This window comes from Gopherus flavomarginatus, chromosome 6 (genome assembly GCF_025201925.1).
Source record: "Gopherus flavomarginatus isolate rGopFla2 chromosome 6, rGopFla2.mat.asm, whole genome shotgun sequence".
NCBI classification, from domain to species: Eukaryota; Metazoa; Chordata; order Testudines; family Testudinidae; genus Gopherus; species Gopherus flavomarginatus.
The window spans coordinates 33,370,294-33,389,919 of NC_066622.1; the positions used below are offsets into that span (position 1 = coordinate 33,370,294).

Consider the following 19,626-nt stretch of genomic DNA (forward strand, 5'->3'; position numbering starts at 1 on the left):
TATAAAATGCCTGCATCTGTAATTTTCACTCCATGCATCCGAAAAAGTGAGATTTTTTACCCATGAAAGCTTATGCCCAAATAAATCTTAATCTTTAAAGTGCCACCAAACTCCTTGTTGTTTTTGTGGATACAGGTGAACATGGCTATCCCCTGACAGGGGACAGGAAAGATGCAGAGATGGGGCTGGGAGATGGACAGACAGACCCAAGGAGGGAGCAGATGGGAATTGGGACCACTGGTTTTATTATATTTATTACATCTCTGAATCCTGTTATTAGGTACAAATATACACAGCAAGGAATCTGTACAGCTGGGCCCACAGGGGAAAGGGGTGTCCTGACTGTGATCCACACCCCACCCTCCTGCTCCCAAACCAACCCCCTTCACTCCCCCTCCATCATCAGCCACATGCATCAGCCCCCAGGCAACCTCCTCTTCCCTGCAGGACACGGGGGATACCCCAGGCAGCTCCTACCAGAGATGGGGAAGTCCCCCCACAGACCCACACTGGACCCTGATGCTGGAGCGCATGAGGATGTGTTTGAGGGATTTCACACACCCCTCCCCACATTAACTCATGTCTCCATCCCCCATTAATAGAACCCAGGAGTCCTGACATGCAGCCACCTCCCCGCCCCCTCAGCCAGTAAAGGACCAATCCAATTGCCCCCAGAGCAGCTTCTGCACCCACTGGAAAGGCTGTCTCTCCCCCTTGCCCTACGCCCTCTCCTCAGATGCCCCTTTGCCTCGTCTCTGTGTCACCTCACAGTGGGGGAGCCAGGAAATCAGCTGGCAGATTTGGGGGGGGACAGGAGATCCCAGCTTGGGAGGAAGAACCACAGCTGGTGAGGAAGAGTGGACCCTAAAACACACAGAGCAGAGAGGTCAGTCTAGCTCTAACCACTATAGCCCACTCCCCTCTCAGAGCCCAGAGCAAAACTCTCAAGCCCTGCCTCTCCCCATTCTACCCACTTGGCCGCTTAAACCGGGGTCAGGACCCCTCAGGGGGTCACGAGGTTATTACATGGGGGGGTCGTGAGCTGTCAGCCTCCACCCCAAACCCCGCTTTGCCTCCACCATTTAGAATGGTGTTAAATATAAAACTGTGTTTTTAATGTATAAGGAGGGTCGCACTCAGAGGCTTGCTGGGTGAAAGGGGTCACCGGTACAAAAGCTTGAGAACCACTGCAGTAGGCCCCCTTCCCTTCCCTGCCCTGCAGCTCTTACGTGCTTGTCTTTATAAATGGACGTCGAAAACCCCGTCCTCCACATCCTGGACCTCCTCCTCCTCACGGATCTCTGCAGAGATACACATAGCTCTTTGCCGCTGCAACCCCAACGGAGCAGCCCACACTCCCACCACATGGGAGAGCCACTCAGCTAGGATTAATGATGGCCAGTACTCCCAAGGCACTTTGACAAGCTCGGATCCCTCACACACGCTGAGATGCAGCCTCCTCTGGGGGGGGGGAGGGGGGCTGTTTGTATAGGGACCTCTCCCAGCGCTGAGATGCAGCCTCCTAGGGGTGGGAGTGCTGTTTATACAGGGATCCCTGACCTAGCACTGAGATGTGGCTGGCCCTGGGGTGAGGGCTGTTTATACTGTGGTCCCTCACCCAGCGCTAAGATGCAGCTGCCTCTGGGGTGGGATGTGGGGGCTGTGTAGACAGGAAGCCTGTGCGGAAGCAGGCTGGGATAATACAATGTGTTGGTTGTCAGGGGCCCATGATGGGGGTGTCTCAAAATAGCTGCCAGGGCTCAGAGCACCATTCCGCACCATCTGCAGCAACACAAACAGGAAGCAGCGTGGTGCAGCACTATGGGCCAGCGCCGAGGCCTTGGTGGGGTCAGGAAATCGCATGGAGGAGGTGTTATCGGGCTTGCAAGCTGGCTTCCGGCACAACACTAGGGCCATGTGGAATGCGGGGGAGGGGCTAGAGTCAGGTCTCCTGGGTTCTCTCCCAGCTCTAGTAGGGGAGTGCTGGAGGGGTTGAGGGGGCGCCCGTGGCTCTGGGCTAGGTGGGTGGGGATGCCCCCCCGGTGGCCATACCTGTGTGGCGCGGGGATCTGCAGGCCGGGCGGGGCAGTGAGAAGCTGAAGGAGCGGGTGGGGATGTGGGCAGGGTTGGCCAGGCTGAAACTCTTGGCCCGTTTGCGGCACTCCAGGGAGAGGTGCTCCCGGCACTGCCTGTGGCAGTTCACACCGCAGCCTGGGGGGAAACAAGGGAGGTTGGGGGGGTGGGCCCTGCAGCTCCCCTGGGTGCAACCCCCCAAGTCCCCACACCTCCCCATATACCCTAATGCAGCCCAGGTGCCTCACACACCTCCCTGGCCCCAGGTGCCCAATTCCCCCTGCACTTCCAGCTCCTCCATGCACCCCCACAGCCCAGCTCCCCAGTTCCCCTGGTGCAGCCCCGGAGCCCCAGCTCCCCTGGTGCAGCCCTACAGCCCAGCTCCCCCCCTTAACCCCCACAGCCCAGCTCCCCAGTACACCTCCACAGCCCAGCTCCTCCCCTGTACCCCCACAGCCCAGCTCCCCAGTTCCCTGGTGCACCCCACGAGCCAGTGCCCCCAATGCACCGCTCCATCTTCTGCAAAGCACTCCCAGCTCCCCCACAGCTCACGCCTCCCTATATACTCCCAATGCACCCCTATCTCCAGAATACAGCCACCCACAGCCTCTTTCCCACAGCGCAGCCACAGGTTCCCCCCAGGAACCCATAATTTACCCAGGCAACCCCCTCCCCCTTTTGCCCCCCATACTCACAGCGGCACTTTAACCCCTGTTTGTAGATTCCCAGTATCTGGGGAGAAAGATGCAAAGGGATGGGGTCAGCGAGGTAGGGAAGGGGCATGCTCAGTTACACTCCAGCAGTCGAATTGCTACAGTTGAAATGAGCTAATTTCACAAGATTTCATTTCAGCTTTCTGTCCCAATTCAAAGTGTACGGTTCTCGGGGTCTCTCATGGAACAGACAAGCCAAGCATCGACCAATGCTGGTGAGGGGGATGAGCTGACACTGGGACGCTTATCCTTGCTGTGATGCAGCTGACTGGGGTGGGGGCTGTTTATACTGCTATCCCTCACCCAGCACTAAGTTGCAGCTGCCTCCGAGGTGGGACACAGGGGCTGTGTATAGAGGGTTCCCTGACCTGGTGCTGAGATGCAGCTGACTCTGGGGTGGGGGGGTAGGGGCTGTTTATGCAGAGATCCCTCCCCTGGTGCTAAGATGCAGCTGGCCTTGGGGTAGGGCACATGGGCTGTTTATACAGGGATTCCCTCACCGGGCACTGAGATGCAGCTGTCTCTGGGCGGGGGGGGGGCATGGGGGCTGCTTATACAGGGTTCCCTTGCACAATTCTCCTAGGATAAAGGTGCCTTCCCCCCATAGAACTCATCCTCTGAGAACAGCTAAGTCCTTTACCCCCATCTAACTGGGCCCTCTGTGGGTGAAGGGGGTTCTCCTGTTATAACTAGGCGGAGACAAGGAAAGCTGGAGAGCTGCTGTGTGCTGAGACGGGGTCTGCGTCTCTTCAGTCATCTCCTCTGCCCCTGCCCCAGGGGTCTAACCCACCTTTTGCCCTCTCTGTGGCGGCAACACACCCCACTAATGAGGGGGTATTTTCCCTCGTGGAATCAACCCCCCTAGTCATTATGGGGGGAAGGGAACGGGGGCACCCATGTGGAACAAGCCCCCCAATCTATGGAGGGTGGCAACTTGGGGGGTCCTGTGTTCTCATGGGGGGGGGCCAAAGAGGGCAGCCCCTAGAGCAACCAGCCTCCTGCACCCTCCTGGGGAGGAGCAGTGGCTCACCAGGCTCTTGCAGTGACGGCAGGACACAGGGTGCAGGAAGGTGGTCTCCTGGAAGCTGTGGATGAAGCCCATCTTCCCGTCCACCGCAGCACTGGACTTCATGAAGTACGAGATCATCTCCTCTCGGCTGATGCAGCCATCCCTGGGGGCACAGGGCGTCATAATGGCAGCCAGGGCGCCCAGGTCTGCGCTTGGCTTTGGGCGGGGACTGGGGGCCAGGGGGGTAGAGCAGGGGACTGGGAGTCAGAGCGCTTGGGGTCCGTTCCCGGCTCTGGGCAGGGACTGGGGGCCAGGGGGGTAGAGCTGGGGGCTGGGAGTCAGAGCGCTTGGGGTCCATTCCCGGCTCTGGGCAGGGACTGGGGGCCAGGGCATTAGAGCTGGGGGCTGGGAGTCAGAGCACTTGGGGTCCATGCCCGGCTCTGGGCAGGGACTGGGGGCCAGGGCATTAGAGCTGGGGGCTGGGAGTCAGGATGCCCGGGGTCTGCACCTGGCTCTGGGCGGGGCCTGGAGTCAGGGGGGGTAGAGCTGGGGGCTGGGAGTCAGCCCCAGGTTCCAACAAAGCAAGAAAGCATTATGGGGGATGAGGCTTCTAGGAGGAGGCCTGGCCCCAGTACCTCACCCCTCCTTCTGGTGCGAGGGGCCCACGGGGTTCCCCCCTTCCTGTGCACTCACTGGTTCTCATCCAGGTCCCCAAATTTGCAGAGGTAGGGGAAGTTGTTGCGGATTATTTTGAACTCCTCTTGGGAGATGTGGCCGTCTCCATCCACGTCGAAATTCCGGAACACGGACTGAAGGGGGCAGCAGAGAGCGGAGGGAGAGTCAGCCCTAGCAGTACGGCCACCTCCTATACAGCCCCAGGCACAGGAACAAAGAGTACAGGGCGGGGGGAGGGGGTGCTGCAGCGCCCCCGGGCTGCCAGCCCCGCACCCTTGTCTTTGCTCCCGGCCTCAGGCCACATGGACTGCAGGGGGCAGCAGAGAGCAGAGGGAGGGGTACGCCACCCTCTATGCAGCCTCAGAGGGCCCCCCCACCACACACAGACTGCAGGGGGTAGCAGAGACTGGGGGGGGTCAGTTCAAGGTACCCTGCCCTAACACACAGTCTCAGAGCGCCCCCCACCCACAGAAACTCAGAGCATGGTGTCCAAGGCCCCTGCTCTCACCTCTACCATCTTCTCAATGTGTGTGCGCACCAGCGTCTGGTCCGGTTTGGGTTTCACAGCCAAGGCCCACTCATCTATGTCAGCTGGTCGGCTTGGGGGGGAACAGGAAGTGGGGCTGGATGGCTGGATGGACATACAGAGACATATTCTCTGAGTGATCCCCTGGCCAGCTCTGAGATGCAACCAGCTCTGGGGTGGAGCGCAGGGGCTGTTCATACCGGAATCCCTTGCCCGGTGTTGCAGCCCCAGGGGCTGGAGATCGAGGGTGTTAGTGAACGTGTGGGACCCGGCAGCCCCCTCTCTCTGGACAGGAAGCTCAGCCTCCAGGGAGCAGAGCAGAAAGCAGCTGCGAATGCACCTGGGAACCAGCTGCTGGGGTCCGATGGGACAGAGACGCCATGGCCTGCTGCTCCCCCCCATTCCCCACAGGGGGCAACCGACGGGTCATGGCTCTGGGGGGCACAGGGCACAGGTCACACCGCGTTGTGCACTCACACACGCACTCACGGCCGACTTGCCACGGGGCTCTCTCTGCAGCGACAGCTGGTAGATCTCCTCCTCCGTCTGGTACTGATCCAGCGACACCTGGGGGAGCACAGCCTATCAGACAGTGGGGGTGGGGGGTTCACCAGGAGCTGGCTGACAAGGTTGGCATTGGCCTCAGAGAGCGGTTTAATGGTCTAGGGTGCAGGGAGATACAGCGGGGAAGGGAGCGCACTGCAGGTTGGGACGTAATGAGGGATGCAGTGGCGGGTCTGGGGGCTGGGATGCAATCGGGACGCAATGAGGTTCAGGAGTTGGAGTGCAGGTGGTACTATGGAGGTGCAGTGAGAGGTCCAGCAGTTGGGGTGCAATGGGGGTGCAGGGGGCGGGGTCTCACTGTGAGCAGGTTGATGAGGTCCATGTTGGCCTCAAAGGGCGGTTTGATGCTCTGCACCAGCACCAGCTCGTTGAGGATCCCGAAGAGCTGCTGCATCTTGGTGCCGTTGACGCGGGTGTGGGCCCGGTCCAGCCAGTCGGGCAGTGCAACGTGCACAGCCACCAGGTCCTTGAGGTGCACGCCCAGGATGGGGAAGCGGAAGCCGACGCACTCGGCCAGGCGGCGCCGGTAGCGGCTATAGTTCCCCAGCGAGGTCACCAGCTCCGTCATGGACTCCCACAGCTGGGAAGGATGGGGGGGGCGGTCAGGGGCTGGGCCCAGAGCAAACCCCCAGCATCACCCCAGAGCTCCCCCGACCCCTCAACCCCGCCCCAGACCCCAACCTTGCCCCAGAGCTCTCCCGACCCCACAACCCTGCCCCAGACCCTGGACTCGCCCCAGAGCTCTCCCGACCCTCCGACCCCACCCCAGACCCCAGCCCTCCCTGCTCATCCATCAGCTGTAGCAGGGATATTAATCACTTTCCATAATGCCCCTCGCAGTCAGGTTGGGGACCCAGGTGGTGTTGGGAGCCTTGCCCGAGAGCTCTCTCGACCCTCCAACCTCGCCCCAGACCCCAGCCTCACCCCAGAGCTCCCCCAACACCACCCCAGAGCTCTCCCAACCCCCCAACCCCGCCCCAGACCCCAACCCCACCCCAGATCCCAGCCTCACCCTAGAGCTCTCCAAACCCACCAACACTGTCCCAGAGCTTTCCCAACCCCCTCCAGACCCCAACCACGCCCCAGAGCTGTCCCAACTCACCAACACTGCCACAGAGCTCCCCAACCCCGCCCGAGCTCTCCCAACCCACCAACACCGTCCCAGAGCTCTCCCGACCTCATTCCAGAGCTCTCCCGACCCCTCAACACCACCCCAGAGATCCCCTGACCCCTCAATTCCACCCCAGGCCCCAACCTCGCCCCACAGCTCCCCCAACCCCCCCAACATCTCCCAGACCCCAACCTCACCAGAGCTCCCCTGAACCTCCAACTCCACCCGAGCTCTCCCGACCCCCCCAACACTGTTCCAGACCCCAACCTTGCCCCAAAGCTCTCCAGAACCCCCAACACCACCCCAAAGCTCCACAGACCCCTCAACCCCACCTAGAGCTCTCCCAGACCCCAACCTTGCCCCAGAGATCTCCCATCACCACCCCAGACCCCAACCTCACCACAGAACTCCCCTGATCCCCCAACCCCAGCCCAGAGCTCCCTTGACCCCTCAACCCCAGCTCAGACCCCAGCCTCACCCCAGAGCTCCTCTGACCCCACTCCAGAGCTTTCCCAATGCCCCCAATACTGCCACAGATCCCAACCTTGCCCCAGAGCTGTCCCAACCCAACACCACCCCAAAGCTCTCCTGACCTCCCAACAGCACCCCACACACCTACTTCACCCCAGAGCTCTCCCGACCCCCCAACGCCAGACCCAAACCCTGCCCCAGAATGCCCCCAGCCCCCCAACACTGTCCCAGACCCCCCGAGACCCCAACCCCACCCCAACCGCCTGATTGTCATCCCATCTTCCAGCATTGCCCCAGCTCCTCGAGTATCACCCCGGCCCACATCCCCCCAGTCCTGCACCCTGTACCTTGGTGGTCTCAGAGCTGACATGGCTGTGGGTCTCTTTGAGGCGGGAGATGGAGCTGTGACTTAGCCCCCCCACCACGGCCATCAGCGTGTTGAAATTCTGCAGCTGCAGGAGTCTCTGCAGGGATGGCCAGCCAGAGAGGGATCCAGCCGAGGGACGGTGGAGATGGGTGGGGGAGAGAGAGGTCGGATTAGTTCCAAGGACAGAGGAGTGGGGCCCTGGGGACATTCACACCTGGAGCCCAGCTGGGGCTCAGCATACAATGGGCCAGCAGGGGGCTGTGGGTCAGGATTGAGGGGCCCCTCACCTGCGCCACCAGGATGAAGCGGGTGATGACCTGCGCCCGCTGCTGGGCGGTCGGCTTGCTCAGCACCATGAGCTGCACCCATTGTGAGACGCTGTTGAAAAGGGTGATGAACCGCTCCAGGATGGGGTTGTTCACAGTGCAGCCGTGCATGACGAAGCTGTGATAGTCCTGGAACTGGGATAGAAACAGGGTGTCAGGGCCTGCCCCACGGGGGGGTGGGGGAACATAGGGGCTGTGGCAGTGCCTGCCCCATGGGGGAGCATGAGGGTTCAGTGCCTGCCCCACGGACATAGAGGGTGGGGAAGTGCCTGCCCCATGGGAGGAGACAAGGTCATTCCCAAAGCAGCCCTCCACCCCCAGCAGCCTCCCCAGCCCCTTGGCAGCCCCTCCTGGCTGCCGCAGGGTCTCCACCCCGCACCAGGATCTTGCAGAAGGAACGGTACTCCAGGTAGGTGAGATGCTCTGCCAGCTCGGAGGACTCCAGGTGGTCAAAGAGCAGCGACATCTTGCGTTTCTTCGGGGCCACTGGGTTGCGCTGGGTCACTTGGCGCTTCCACTTGTAGGTCGGGCTGGGGGAGGCACAGCCACAGGGGGAAGGTCAGAGCCAAGCCAGTCTTTGCACCCAAACTGCTGGCACATGCGCTTCCTGCACATGTATGCACAGCCCAGAGACCCCTGCGAGCTCCCACGCCCCATGCACATGCACACATGCCATATGCAAACACACACCTTGTGCACTCCCACACACACACACCATGTGCAAATACATGCCTCATGCACTCCCACATACACATCATGCACACACATGCCTCGTGCACTCCCCCTCCCACACCCCATGCTCACGCACACACACCATGTGCAGACACACACCTCGTGCACTCACACACACACCATGTGCACATACATATGTCCTGGGCACTCCGATGTGCATGTCCCGCTCATGCCCACACAAACATGCCCCATGCATTCCCCCCCCACACATGCACAGTGCACACACACAACAGACACATTCACAAGCATGCACTGGAACACCCCCGTACACATGCTTGTGCCCCAGCTCACACCCCCTTCTCAGCCCATACAGGCCCCCTGCTCACACACAGGGTGCTGTTGGGGTGACAGTTGCTCTTGGACACCTCACCCCTATCCCTGACCCTCCCATTCCCTCAGCTCCCCACCACCTCAACCCCATCCCCACACTCTCTCAGATCCCCCCCAACTCCTCCACTCCCCGTGCTCCCACCTCCACCACATACACATTCTCAATGTCGATGAGGTTGCTGTGGCGCCGGTTCCCCTCACGGCCCAGAACCTCCTTTAGCTCCTTGATCTGCTCTGCTAGCTCTGGGTTCAAATCAAACTCCGCCGGGAATGCTGAGATCCAGTACCTGGGGGGGAGGGGTAACGACAGCCAACACGCAGAACACAGCCGCCTCTGGGGTGGGATGCAGGGACTGTTTGTACAGGGATCCCTCACCCAGCACTGAGATGAAGCCGCCTCTGGGGTGGGGTGTGGGGGCTGTTTATACAGGGATCCCTCACCCAGCACTGAGATGAAGCTGCCTCTGGGGTGGGGCACGGAGGCTGTTTATACAGGGATCCCTCACCCGGTGAAAAGATGCCCTATGTTGAGTCCCCTGCTGCTCCCTGCAGCAGTGCGCCCTTGAATGACGCACTGGGGCCAGCTCTGCCCCTGAGGTTTGATAATGCTGCCCAGAAATGTGGGGCTCCTCCAGACTCACCTCACCAGGTGGCAGGTTTTCACCTGCAGGGAGCTGCTTTCTGAGCTACGAGACTCTTGGTAGGTGCAAGGGCAGAGTTAAGGTGAATTCCACATTGCAGGCACAGGAGACTGGGGGAAGGGGGAGGAGTTGGGGGTGGAGCTGGGCCATGGTTTCAAGGCCCTTGGACCAGGCTCAGAGGAGTCAGTGTTCTAGAAACACAGCACAATGAGGGGCTGGAAGGGACCTCCAGAGGTCACCAAGTCCAGCCCCTTGTGCTGAGGCAGGGCCAAGCAAACCCAGAGCATCCCAGACAGGTGTTTGTCCAGGCAGTTCTTACCACCTCCAGTGATGGGGAGTCCACAGCCTCCCCCGGAAGCCTGTTCCAGAGCTTAACTAGCCTGAGAAAGTGTTTCCTAAAAGCTAACCTACTTCTCCCTTGCTGCAGATTAAGCCCATGACATCTGGTCCTACCTCCAGTGCACGTGGAGAACAGCTGACCAGTCCTGAACATATTGGAAGACGATTAGCAGGTGTCTCCCCATTCCCGTCTTTTCTCAAGCCTAAACATGCCCAGCTTTTCAGCCTTTCCTCCCAGGGCAGGTTTTTAGACCTTTTATCATTTTTGTTGCTCTCCTCTGTATGCTCTCCACTTTCTCCACAGCTCTCCTACAGCCTGGCCCCCAGACTTGCATGCTGTACTCCAGCTGAGGCCTCCCCAGTGCCAAGTAACATCTCCAGTGTCTTACACATGCCTCTCCTGTTAACACAGCCCAGATGATAACAGCCTTTTCCACAATGGCATCACTCTGTTGGCTTAGATTCCCTTGGTGAGCCAACCCCTAGATCCTTTTCAAAAGGACTATCACCTAGCCCAGGGGTAGGCAACCTATGGCACGTGTGCCAAAGGCGTCATGTCAGCTGATTTTCAGTGGCACTCATGCTGCCTGGGTCCTGGCTATCAGTTCGGGGGAGGGGGGGCGGCTCTGCATTTTAATTTAATTTTAAATGAAGTTTCTTAAACATTTTAAAAACCTTATTTACTTTACATACAATAGTTTAGTTATATATTATAGACTTATAGAAAGAGACCTTCTAAAAACGTTAAAATGCATTACTGGCACGCGAAACCTTAGATTAGAGTGAATAAATGAAAACTCAGCACATCACTTCTGAAAGGTTGCCGACCTCTGACCTAGCCAGTCCTTCCCGTTTTGTGATTTCTCCTTCCTCAGTGCAGTCCTTTGCACTTGTCTTTATTGAATTTCATCTTCTTCTTTCAATTCTCCAATTTCTCAAGGTCATTCTGAATTCTAATCCTGTCCTCCAAAGTGCTCACAACCCCCACAGCTTAGTGTCATCCGTCAGTTTTATAAACCTACTCTGCACTGCATCACCCAAGTCATTAATGGAAATATTGACTAGCCCCAGATCCAGAACTAACCCCTCTGGGACCCCACTCGATACATCCTCCCGGTTTGACAGAGAGCCACCGATAGACTGTCCTCAAAGAGCAGCTTTCAACCAGTTCTGCACCCACCTTCTAGCAATTTCATCTACATAATATTTCCCTAGTCTGCTTATGAGACTGGGTCAAAAGCGTTACTAAAATCAAGATCTATCATGTCTACTGCTTCCCCCCCAGCCACTAGGCCAGTAACCCTGTCAACGAAGGATATTAGGCTGGTTTGGCAGGATTTGCTCTTGACAAACCCACGCTGGCTATTTCTTATAACCCTATTATCCTCCAGGGATTTACAAACTGATTGTTCAATAATTTGTTCCGGTATCTTGCCAAGTTTGGAAGTTAGACTGCCTGATCTATAATCCCTGGGGTCCTCTTAGTTCCTCCATTTAGAGACAGGTGCTATGTCTGCCCTTTGCCAGTCCCCAAGGACCTCATCCGTCCTCCATTTCTCAAAGACAATCGCTAACAGCTCCTGGATTGCTTCAGCGCCTTCCTTAAGTATCCGCGGGTGAATTGCACCAGACCCTGCCAACTTGAATAGACTGAACTCCTCTAAATACTCTTTAACCTGCTCTTTCCCTATCTGGCCTGCGTTCCTCCCCACTTGTTGTTAATATTCATTGTGCTGAGTACCTGTCACCATTAACCGTGTTAGTGAAGACTGAAGCAAAATAGGCATTAACCCCCCCAGCTTTCTTGATGCCATCAACTAGCTCGCCTTCCTCAGGATGTAGTGGACCTGCACTTTCCTTCACCTTTCTCTTGCTCCCAATGTTTTTAAAGAACCTTCCAACTGCCTTTCTGTAACTCATTTTGTGCCTTAGCCTCTTGGATTTTGCCCCTACCTGCTGGTGCAATTCTTCTGTGCGCCTCTTGTTCACATCTGCACTTTTTGAGGGATTCTTCCTTCCTTTTAAGATTGTCAAAGAGCTCCAGAGGGAGCCACCTTGGCCTTTTCGTGTCTTCCTTTCACATCTGCCTACTTTGCTGTTGGGCCTTTAACACTGTCTTGCTGAGAAACTCCCAGCTTTCTCCCTTCGATTTGCTTCCCCTGGGACCTTAGCTCCCAGTTCTCTGATCTGTTGAAGCTCTTTTTCTTTTTTGAAGCCCATTGTCCTGATCCTGCTGCCCCCACTCCTTCCTTTCCTTAGAGTCATGAAATAGTGTCACTTTCACTCAGATTGCCTTCTGCCTTCACATGCACAACCAACTCCTCACTGTTGGTCTGAGGTGTTGTTGAAATGTATGTGGACTCCCCGGTCCTGCAGGGGTCCCCTGGTGAGCCCCAGCCGGGGAGACAGCTAGCTAGAAGAATAAGCTAGCTCTGTCCTCACCAGCCAGGGATACGTGCTTTGTGAAGGGAGGGGGTGCCCAGGAGGGAAAGGGGGGCAGTAGGGTGCCCCAAGGCAGGTGGGAGGGTGATTGAGGGAAGGAGGTGCAGGAAGGGGGGTGGAGGGCTCACAAGGATATATGTGCAGCAGCTTGGCGGCCAGCTGGGAGGAGGGGATGTACCAGGGATGCATCATCAGGAACATTCGCACCAGCTGGGGGTCCCGCACCTTCCCCTCATCATCTGCAAGAGAGAGTAGGCCCTGCTCAGAGACCCCCTGCAACCCCTCACCCCGCTCAGAGACCTCCCACAACCACCCACCCCACTCAGAGATCCTGCAACCCACCACCCCCTCAGAGACTGCCTGCAACCCTCTAGCCTGCTCAGAGACCTCCCGCAACCCCCCAGCCCGCTCAGCAATCCTGCAAGCCCTCACCCTGCTCAGAGTCCCCCCACTACTCAGAGACCCCCCACAGAACCCTACCCCGTTCAGACCCACCCCATTACTCAGACACACACCCCAGCAACCCCCTCACTCAGAGATCCGCCCTGCAACCCCCCACTCTGTTCAGAGATCCCACAACCACCCACCCCTCTCAGACCCCCTCACTACTCAGAGACCCCCCCACAACCACCCAACGTGCTCAGAGACCTGCCCCGCAAACTCCCATCCCACAATCTCCCACCCCACTCAGAGACCCCCTGTAACCCCCCACCTCGCTCAGAGACCCCTACAGACTCTCAGTCTGCTCAGAGACCCATCCCACTCAGAAACCCCCAATACTACTCAGAGACCCCACCCTCACAACCCCACCCCCTACTCAGAGACCCACTCTGCTCAGAAACCCCCACAACCCCCCACTCTGCTCAGAGATCCCCCACCCCACTCAGAGATCCCCCACAACCCTTTAACCCGCCCACACAGAGACCCACTACAACCCAACCCACTCAGAGACGCCCACTTACTCCCCAACCCAGAGACCCCAGTGATCCCCTCCCTGACTCAGCACCCCCTGTTGACCTCCCCAACCAGAGGTGAAAGTACGCTGGTCCAGTCCGGTCCGGCATACCGGCAAGAGCCAGTACACTGTGCCAGACCACACTGGCTTCCGCAGCGGGGATTTAAAGGGCTCTGGGCTCCCCACCGCAGCAGGCAGCCCAGAGCCCTTTGAATCCCACCCGCAGCTTGGGCGGCCGGGCTGGGGCCGGATTTAAAGGGCTCAGAGCTCCCGTGGCTGCAGGCAGCCCAGAGCCCTTTGAATCTCGCTGGAGCTGCGGTGGGGACTTAAAGGCCCTGGGGCTCCCAACCACAGCAGGTGCCCCAGAACCTTTAAATCTTGAGAGGCCACGGCTCTTTTGGTTGAGGCCATGCCTCTTCCAGATGAGACCACGCCCCTTCAGGACTCCGGCAGTCTTGTAAATTACTTTCACTCCTGCCCCCAACCCACTCAGATTACATCTGCACAGCCTTTGGCAGTGAGGCTTAGAGCTTGGGCGGCAGACTTGCAGACATTTCTGGGCAGACATCGCTGTGTGGACATTGCGGCTCGGGTTGTGAAACCTGGGGGCAGAGGTCTCCAGCCCAGGTCACAGTGTCTACACAGCTATTCTTAGCCCTGGGGCACGAGCCCTAGGACCCTGCATCTGTTGCCCCAGTCTCCGAGACTCGCTGAACGGCTGCCACAGAGAGACCCCACCACACACACACCGCTCAGCAACCTGTACTGACCCTGCTCCCTGCAGCACAGCACCCCTAGCCCCTCACCAGGGCACTGGGGTCAGCACTGATTGCAAGGTAAGAGCGCCCCCTGCTGAGCCCCCACCCTGCTCCCCACAGCACAGGGCCCCCAGCCCCTCACTGGGGTCAGCACTGATCGCAAGGGCTGAGCCCCCACTCTGCTCCCCACAGCACAGAGCCCCCAGCCCCTCACTGGGGTCAGCACTGATTACAAGGGGGAGAGCGCCCCTGGCTGAGTCCCTGCCCCACTCCCTGCAGCACAGCGCCCTCTAAGGGTCAGGACAATTGACCCTATAGGTTGAAGAAAACCCCAAACCCCTTGGGCAGCCCCAGCCCTCCATATGCCACCTCCCTAGGCTCACACCCCACCTCACCCCTTACAGCCACCTGCACCAACAACCCCTTCTCCCCACATATGCTCCTAAATAACAGCTCAGCCCCAGCGCATTACCAAAGGCCTCAATGCAGCCCTGCAGCAGCTCCTCAACCGTACAGCCCTTGTCCAGGTCCAGTGTCTCGCTCATCTCTGCTCCGCCCGTGCCGGACAGCTCCCCCTCTGCCAGCCTGGGGTCCCACCACAGACAAGTGCTGCCCGGCTCAGAGGCAATGTGTCAGCGGCCCCCTAAGATCTGGGATCCCTGGCGAGAACCTGCCACTGAAAGAGGAGATGGGGCTAGAGTTCTAACTCTTACGAGATGCAGCCGCCTCTGGAGCAGGGGAGCTGTTTCTACAGAGATCACTTGCCTGAGGCTGAGGTGCACAGGGGTCAGCACTGCCCAGAGGGATAGTTGCAGAGATCAGCCAAGGGAGGCTGTCCAGGGTCTAGAGAGTTTCTATTCCCTTCGCTCTGACGCTTGAATACTGGGGGAGGGAAGTTTGTTGCAAAACAAAACAGCTAGAGAATTTCGGGTAAAGTTGCAAAATGTTTCCTCCATCCTGGCTTCCTGCCTTGGCCCGGGTCAGAGACGGGCCCTGCTTTGCCCCTGGGAGTGTAGAATTATGTGGGGCCTTTCCCCTCCAGGGAGCACGGGCTCCGATTTGGTTCCGGGGTAGGGAGACTGGCTGGCTTGGGGATGGGAGGAATGAGACATGGGCCTTCCTCCTCTAAGTTACAGCCTCCCACTTTGACCCTAAAAACACAAAGCATGTGCAACCTCCCAGCAGGAAAACCTGCAGCAGAGAGATTAGCCCATGATCCCAGAGTGGGAAAATAGAACCCAGGAGTCCTGGCTCCCCAGCCCCCCCTGCTTTTCTCCACTAGACCCTGCTCTCCACCCAGAGCTGGGGACAGAACCCAGGCATCCTAGAACCCAGCCCCAAGTTCTTCTGACCTTGCACAAAGCCCAAAGGAGCAGCCCCTGCAGCTGGGGCCCGCTGAGCTATTCTGAGCCCTGTGGCTGTTAAAGGACTGGGATGGAATTTATAAGTGGCCTTTTTGCATAGCAACATTGCTTGGAGGGTGAGGAGAGGTGGGGGACTGTCTGCTCTTTGGTTGGGGGGCTGTAAAGAGGGGGTGATCCTAGGTGGAAAGCAAGTTCCCAGGCTCTATCCCCTCGGTAAAGGTATCTGAGGGTTAAACGTGACAACAGGGGATTGGGTCAGATCCAGAACCAAGGAATGTTTGGAGAGAGATGAGGGACCCAGGAATCCGGCCACAGTGACTCAGGCTGAGAGATTAATTTAGACAAGGGCTTACATCTCGGGAATTCGAGCTCACTGTGTGCAGAGCTGGAATCTAGGGAACAGCTCCTGATGGATTAGCAATTGGGAAAGAGGGGGCGGATCAGGGGCCTGGTGCACAAGGTGCCATGCGTATCTGGGATCCAGTGGGAATGGGTTTAGATCTGTGTTGTAAATCCCTGCATAAACAGCACCTCCCCAGAAGTGGCTGCATTTCAGCACCAGGCAAGGACTCCCTGTACAAACAGCCCCCATATCCCACCCCAGAGTTGTCTGCATCTCAGCATCAGGCAAGGAATCCCTTTGTGTAATTGCTCCGTAGTAAGACAAAATTATTATTAATCTTTTAAGACAAGCTTTTGTGTGTGCAACATACCACGCTGTAAATTGAGGGTTGGGGTTTCTTGCAGTGTTATTTTTAGGCAGCTTTTTGTTCATGGTTAGTTAGAAGAGGAATAGAAGCAACTCTGAGTGAGTGAGCTGAGGTGGGAGGACTGAATGAAAGGCGTTTGGGGGGACGGTCCCTCTTTTCCATCTGGCTGTTTGTTTGCACAGCACCTCCTACTAACTGCATGTCTCTCACATAGGCACCAGCCATGTTGCAAAATATCAGTCAAAATACAGTGTTGCCAAATGTCAGTTGCCTCACAGTCATCTCTGGGATAAACACACGCCACCACACACACATTGTACACACTGTATGCAGCATAAACACACAGTCGCACTGCACACACACGCACTATCACACAGCTTTGTCAAGACACAGCTCTGCTGCACACGATACCGCACTCCACACACCTGGCCCATAACTGTACTGTGCACACACAGACACACACACAGAGCCATCCTGCATGCACTATACTGCACTGCACACCCCTCAACCTTAGCGCACTGTGTGCACAGACACACACACGGCCATGCTGCATGCACTACACCGCAGTGCACACATCTGGCCCATAGTGTACTGTGCGCACACAGGCACAACCATACTGAACCCAAAATGAAAACCCATCATTGCACAGCCTGTTGGCACCCATACACACCCCTGGGCTGTGGGTCCCAGCTGCATGGGGGACAAGGACCTTTTCTATCCTCTTCCTGTATCTCAGACAGGCCTCTGAGCTTTTATTAGCTACAATACAGTGGGGACGGGGGGAGAGGTCACCTCACCCCAGTGATGTGGGCCCCACTCTTCAGTCAGGACCACTAAGCTATGGCTCTGAGGCACCTGCTCCCTGCCCCCATCACTGCCTTTAAAGCCCCACATTAGCCACCCATTATGCCCCCCAGTGCACCCACCACCCTTCCAATTCCATTCAGCCCCCCCAATTAATTGGGGATTATAACCCAGGGCAGTGCCAGCTCAGCAGCCCTCAGCCATCCCCAAAGTGGGGGTTGCACAGGGAGAGCCCCCATGTTCCTCCCTTGCATGGGGGTGGGAAGAGGGAAGTGCAGTCCCTTCCCCACCAGCCAGGGCGCCAGGGGTTGGTGTGACAGTGGAAGGCGGCTGATGTGATGGGGGCAGGGAAGGGGGTGTCGTGATGCGGAGAGTGGGTGGGGGTGTGCCAGGGCAGGGGGAGCAGAGTGACAAGGTTGGTGCGATGGGTGTGGGCAGGAAGGGTGGTGCGGAGGGGGCAGGAGGGTCGGTGCAACAGGGCAGGGGCAGGGTGCGAAGGGGGGTCGGTGTGATGGGGTGAGGGGTGGAAATCGGTGTGACCGAGGCCGTCCGGCTAGAGACGGGGCTGAGCCCCAGTAAACTCGTCTCACAGGTGGGAGTGACTTTCACTCCCTGAGCCCCTGCGGCCGATCGAGGCGGGCGCCCCCTAGGGGGGCAGGCGCAGGCCCTGTCCCGCTCCCCGGCCCCCGAGCAGCCAACCCCCTGCCCCGGGGTCGGCGCCCCCTAGAGGGGCAGGCCCGGGTCCCCCCCGCGCGGCTCACCCGGCTCCGCTCTGCTCCTGCGCTGGGCGATATTCAAACGCGGCCGGGCTGCACAATGCGGCTTGTGTCTCCTTATCACCCCCCCGCCCCGACTTCCTCCCGCTGCCGGCTCGGGGAGGGTCGTGCGGGTCCAAACGCCGCCTGCTCCGCCCGCCGCATGGAGCGCCCCGGCCGGGCCGCCTGCCCCGCAGCTGGGGGGCGCCCCGGGTCAGGGGGCTGGGCGGGGGGCTCAGCAGGCGGGGAACTGCAGCGGACCGAGGAGGCTGGGCAGGGGGCTCAGCAGGCGGGGGGGGACGCAACAGGCACAGGTGCGGGGGGGTGCAGCGAACCGAGGAGGCTGGGCGGGGATCTCAGCAGGCGGGGGGGGACGCAACAGGTGCGGGGGGGGGGGCAGCGGACCGAGGAGGCTGGGCGGGGGTCTCAGCAGGCGGGGGGGGGACACAGCAAGCACAGGTGCGGGGGGGGGGCAGCGGACCGAGGAGGCTGGGCGGGGGTCTCAGCAAGCGGGGAGGGGGGGGACGCAGCAGGCACAGGTGCGGGGGGGGTGGGGCAGCGGACCGAGGAGACTAGGCGGGGGTCTCAGCAGGCGGCGGGGGCTGGGCAGGGGCGCACACACCCTTCGTTCACGCCGCTGGTTGCTCGCCCCGCTATCTGTCCCGCCCCAGGAGAGCCAGAGACCGCAGGTGCCACTGCAAAATTCTTAACCCCTCCTGTGCCAGGTGCGCTGCCCTCACCCAGCGCCACTGGGGGGGGGCTCAAAAGCAAGCGGGGAGCAGCCCCCGCCAATTCCATATGCACCAGTTACTCTGGGAGGGGGCAGCTCTGGGGACCCCCAACTTCTCCCCCTAGTTTCATATGCATGAGCTAATGTGCCGGACGACTAGGGGGTAATAGAGCAAAGGAGATGGGGTGACTGGAACTCTCCCCTCAACCCACACTGAGGGGAACACACAGCCGAGGGGGGGTGGTTCCTGGGCCCTATGTTGCTCAGCCATCTACAGGGCAGTCCCAGGAGGGGCAGGGGCCAGTGGGTTACTCCAGACCCTGATGCTCTTTCATGGGGTGGGGGGAGCTTGAGGCTGCAAACTGCTCCAATAGTAGCCCCTTGTCATGGCAACCAGCCCCACAGGAGGGGGGAATGGGGACCCAGGAAGTGGATATGGGTGCTGGGCTGAGCAGGTGGGGGATGGGGAGAGCTGGTCTCAGCCCCCAACCCCACCCCCAGCCCAAGGAGTCTCAGTGTCACCCTCTCCCCCTCAGGCCCAGCCAGCTGCATCATCATGAACCCCTCCTCCTTTCAGGCCCAGATTGTCAGCCTCTGAACCCCTTTTTAGCGCCCAGCAGTGATCATGGAGAACAGTCTCCGCCCCTTTGCTGGGGCACCTTGCCGGACAGGGTGGAGCAGGCTGGGTGGGGGGGAAGTGGTCTGCGGTTGAACAGAAATGCCATGCGCATTTCTCTAGTTGGCAAACAGTCCTAAACTCTAGGGCAGGGTGGGGAACACCCTCTCCTCCCTCCTGCCTGCCCCACCACTGCACCCCAACCCCTTTCCCATCCCCCCTCTGGATTGGGTGCATGTCTCCCCAAGAGTCAAAACTTGCTTACTCACTAACCTGGAAGAGCAGGTGCAACCTCAGTGCATTGGTGGGTGTGCGGGGCTGTCCTAAGATCCTGAAGCCCCACCCCCGGCACATGGAAGTGGGGGGCAGCGCCACCATGCTTGCTAGGGGGTTGTAGCCCCATCTGTGCAGTGGAGGCATTTGTTAAGCCCCAGGCCTTTTTCCAGTACAGAAGAGCGGACTGGGGGGCATTGTTGACTGGTTGGGGGGATGGATGGATTATGTACAATGGGTTCTATCCCCAGCTCTGGCAAAGGAGTGGGGTCTACTGGTTAGGACAGGGGCTGGGAGCAAGGACTCCTGGGATCTATTCTCAGGCATCTGTGAGATCTTGGG

At 58.9% G+C, this 19,626-nt stretch overlaps 1 protein-coding gene across 3 annotated transcripts; it reads right to left on the reverse strand.

Annotated features, from left to right (window-relative positions):
• Window positions 1-224: 224 nt before the first annotated feature.
• RASGRP2 (RAS guanyl releasing protein 2) lies at window positions 225-17,808 on the reverse strand. 3 transcript variants are annotated; one of them, XM_050958873.1, is made up of 17 exons: window positions 17,672-17,808; window positions 14,505-14,708; window positions 12,456-12,558; window positions 9,539-9,601; window positions 9,053-9,184; window positions 8,215-8,365; window positions 7,797-7,970; window positions 7,490-7,606; window positions 5,859-6,140; window positions 5,486-5,563; window positions 4,979-5,101; window positions 4,489-4,604; window positions 3,817-3,958; window positions 2,769-2,805; window positions 2,053-2,211; window positions 1,230-1,301; window positions 225-864 (listed from the first exon to the last, which is right to left on the reverse strand). In XM_050958873.1, the coding sequence occupies exons 2-16, from the start codon at window positions 14,575-14,577 to the stop codon at window positions 1,240-1,242; spliced, it is 1,812 nt and encodes a 603-aa protein (XP_050814830.1). In that variant the 5' UTR covers window positions 14,578-14,708; window positions 17,672-17,808; the 3' UTR covers window positions 225-864; window positions 1,230-1,239. The 3 variants fall into 3 exon arrangements, with proteins under 3 accessions (XP_050814830.1, XP_050814829.1, XP_050814831.1); XM_050958872.1 differs by having other exon boundaries at window positions 5,474-5,563; window positions 17,672-17,807; XM_050958874.1 differs by lacking the exons at window positions 9,539-9,601; window positions 12,456-12,558; window positions 14,505-14,708; window positions 17,672-17,808 and having other exon boundaries at window positions 5,474-5,563; window positions 9,040-9,130.
• Between the last annotated feature and the right edge of the window lie 1,818 nt (window positions 17,809-19,626).

Bases quoted from the DNA above. Each gene is read 5' to 3' on its own strand.
- RASGRP2 (XM_050958872.1), bottom strand. From the start codon at position 14,577: ATGAGCGAGACACTGGACCTGGACAAGGGCTGTACGGTTGAGGAGCTG. The intron at 12,559-14,504 runs GTAATGCGCTGG...TCTCTCTTGCAG, and splicing joins GGGCTGCATTGAGGCCTTTG to ATGATGAGGGGAAGGTGCGG. The intron at 9,602-12,455 runs ATATCCTTGTGA...CTGCCCTTGCAC, and splicing joins GCCGCCAAGCTGCTGCACAT to CTACCAAGAGTCTCGTAGCT.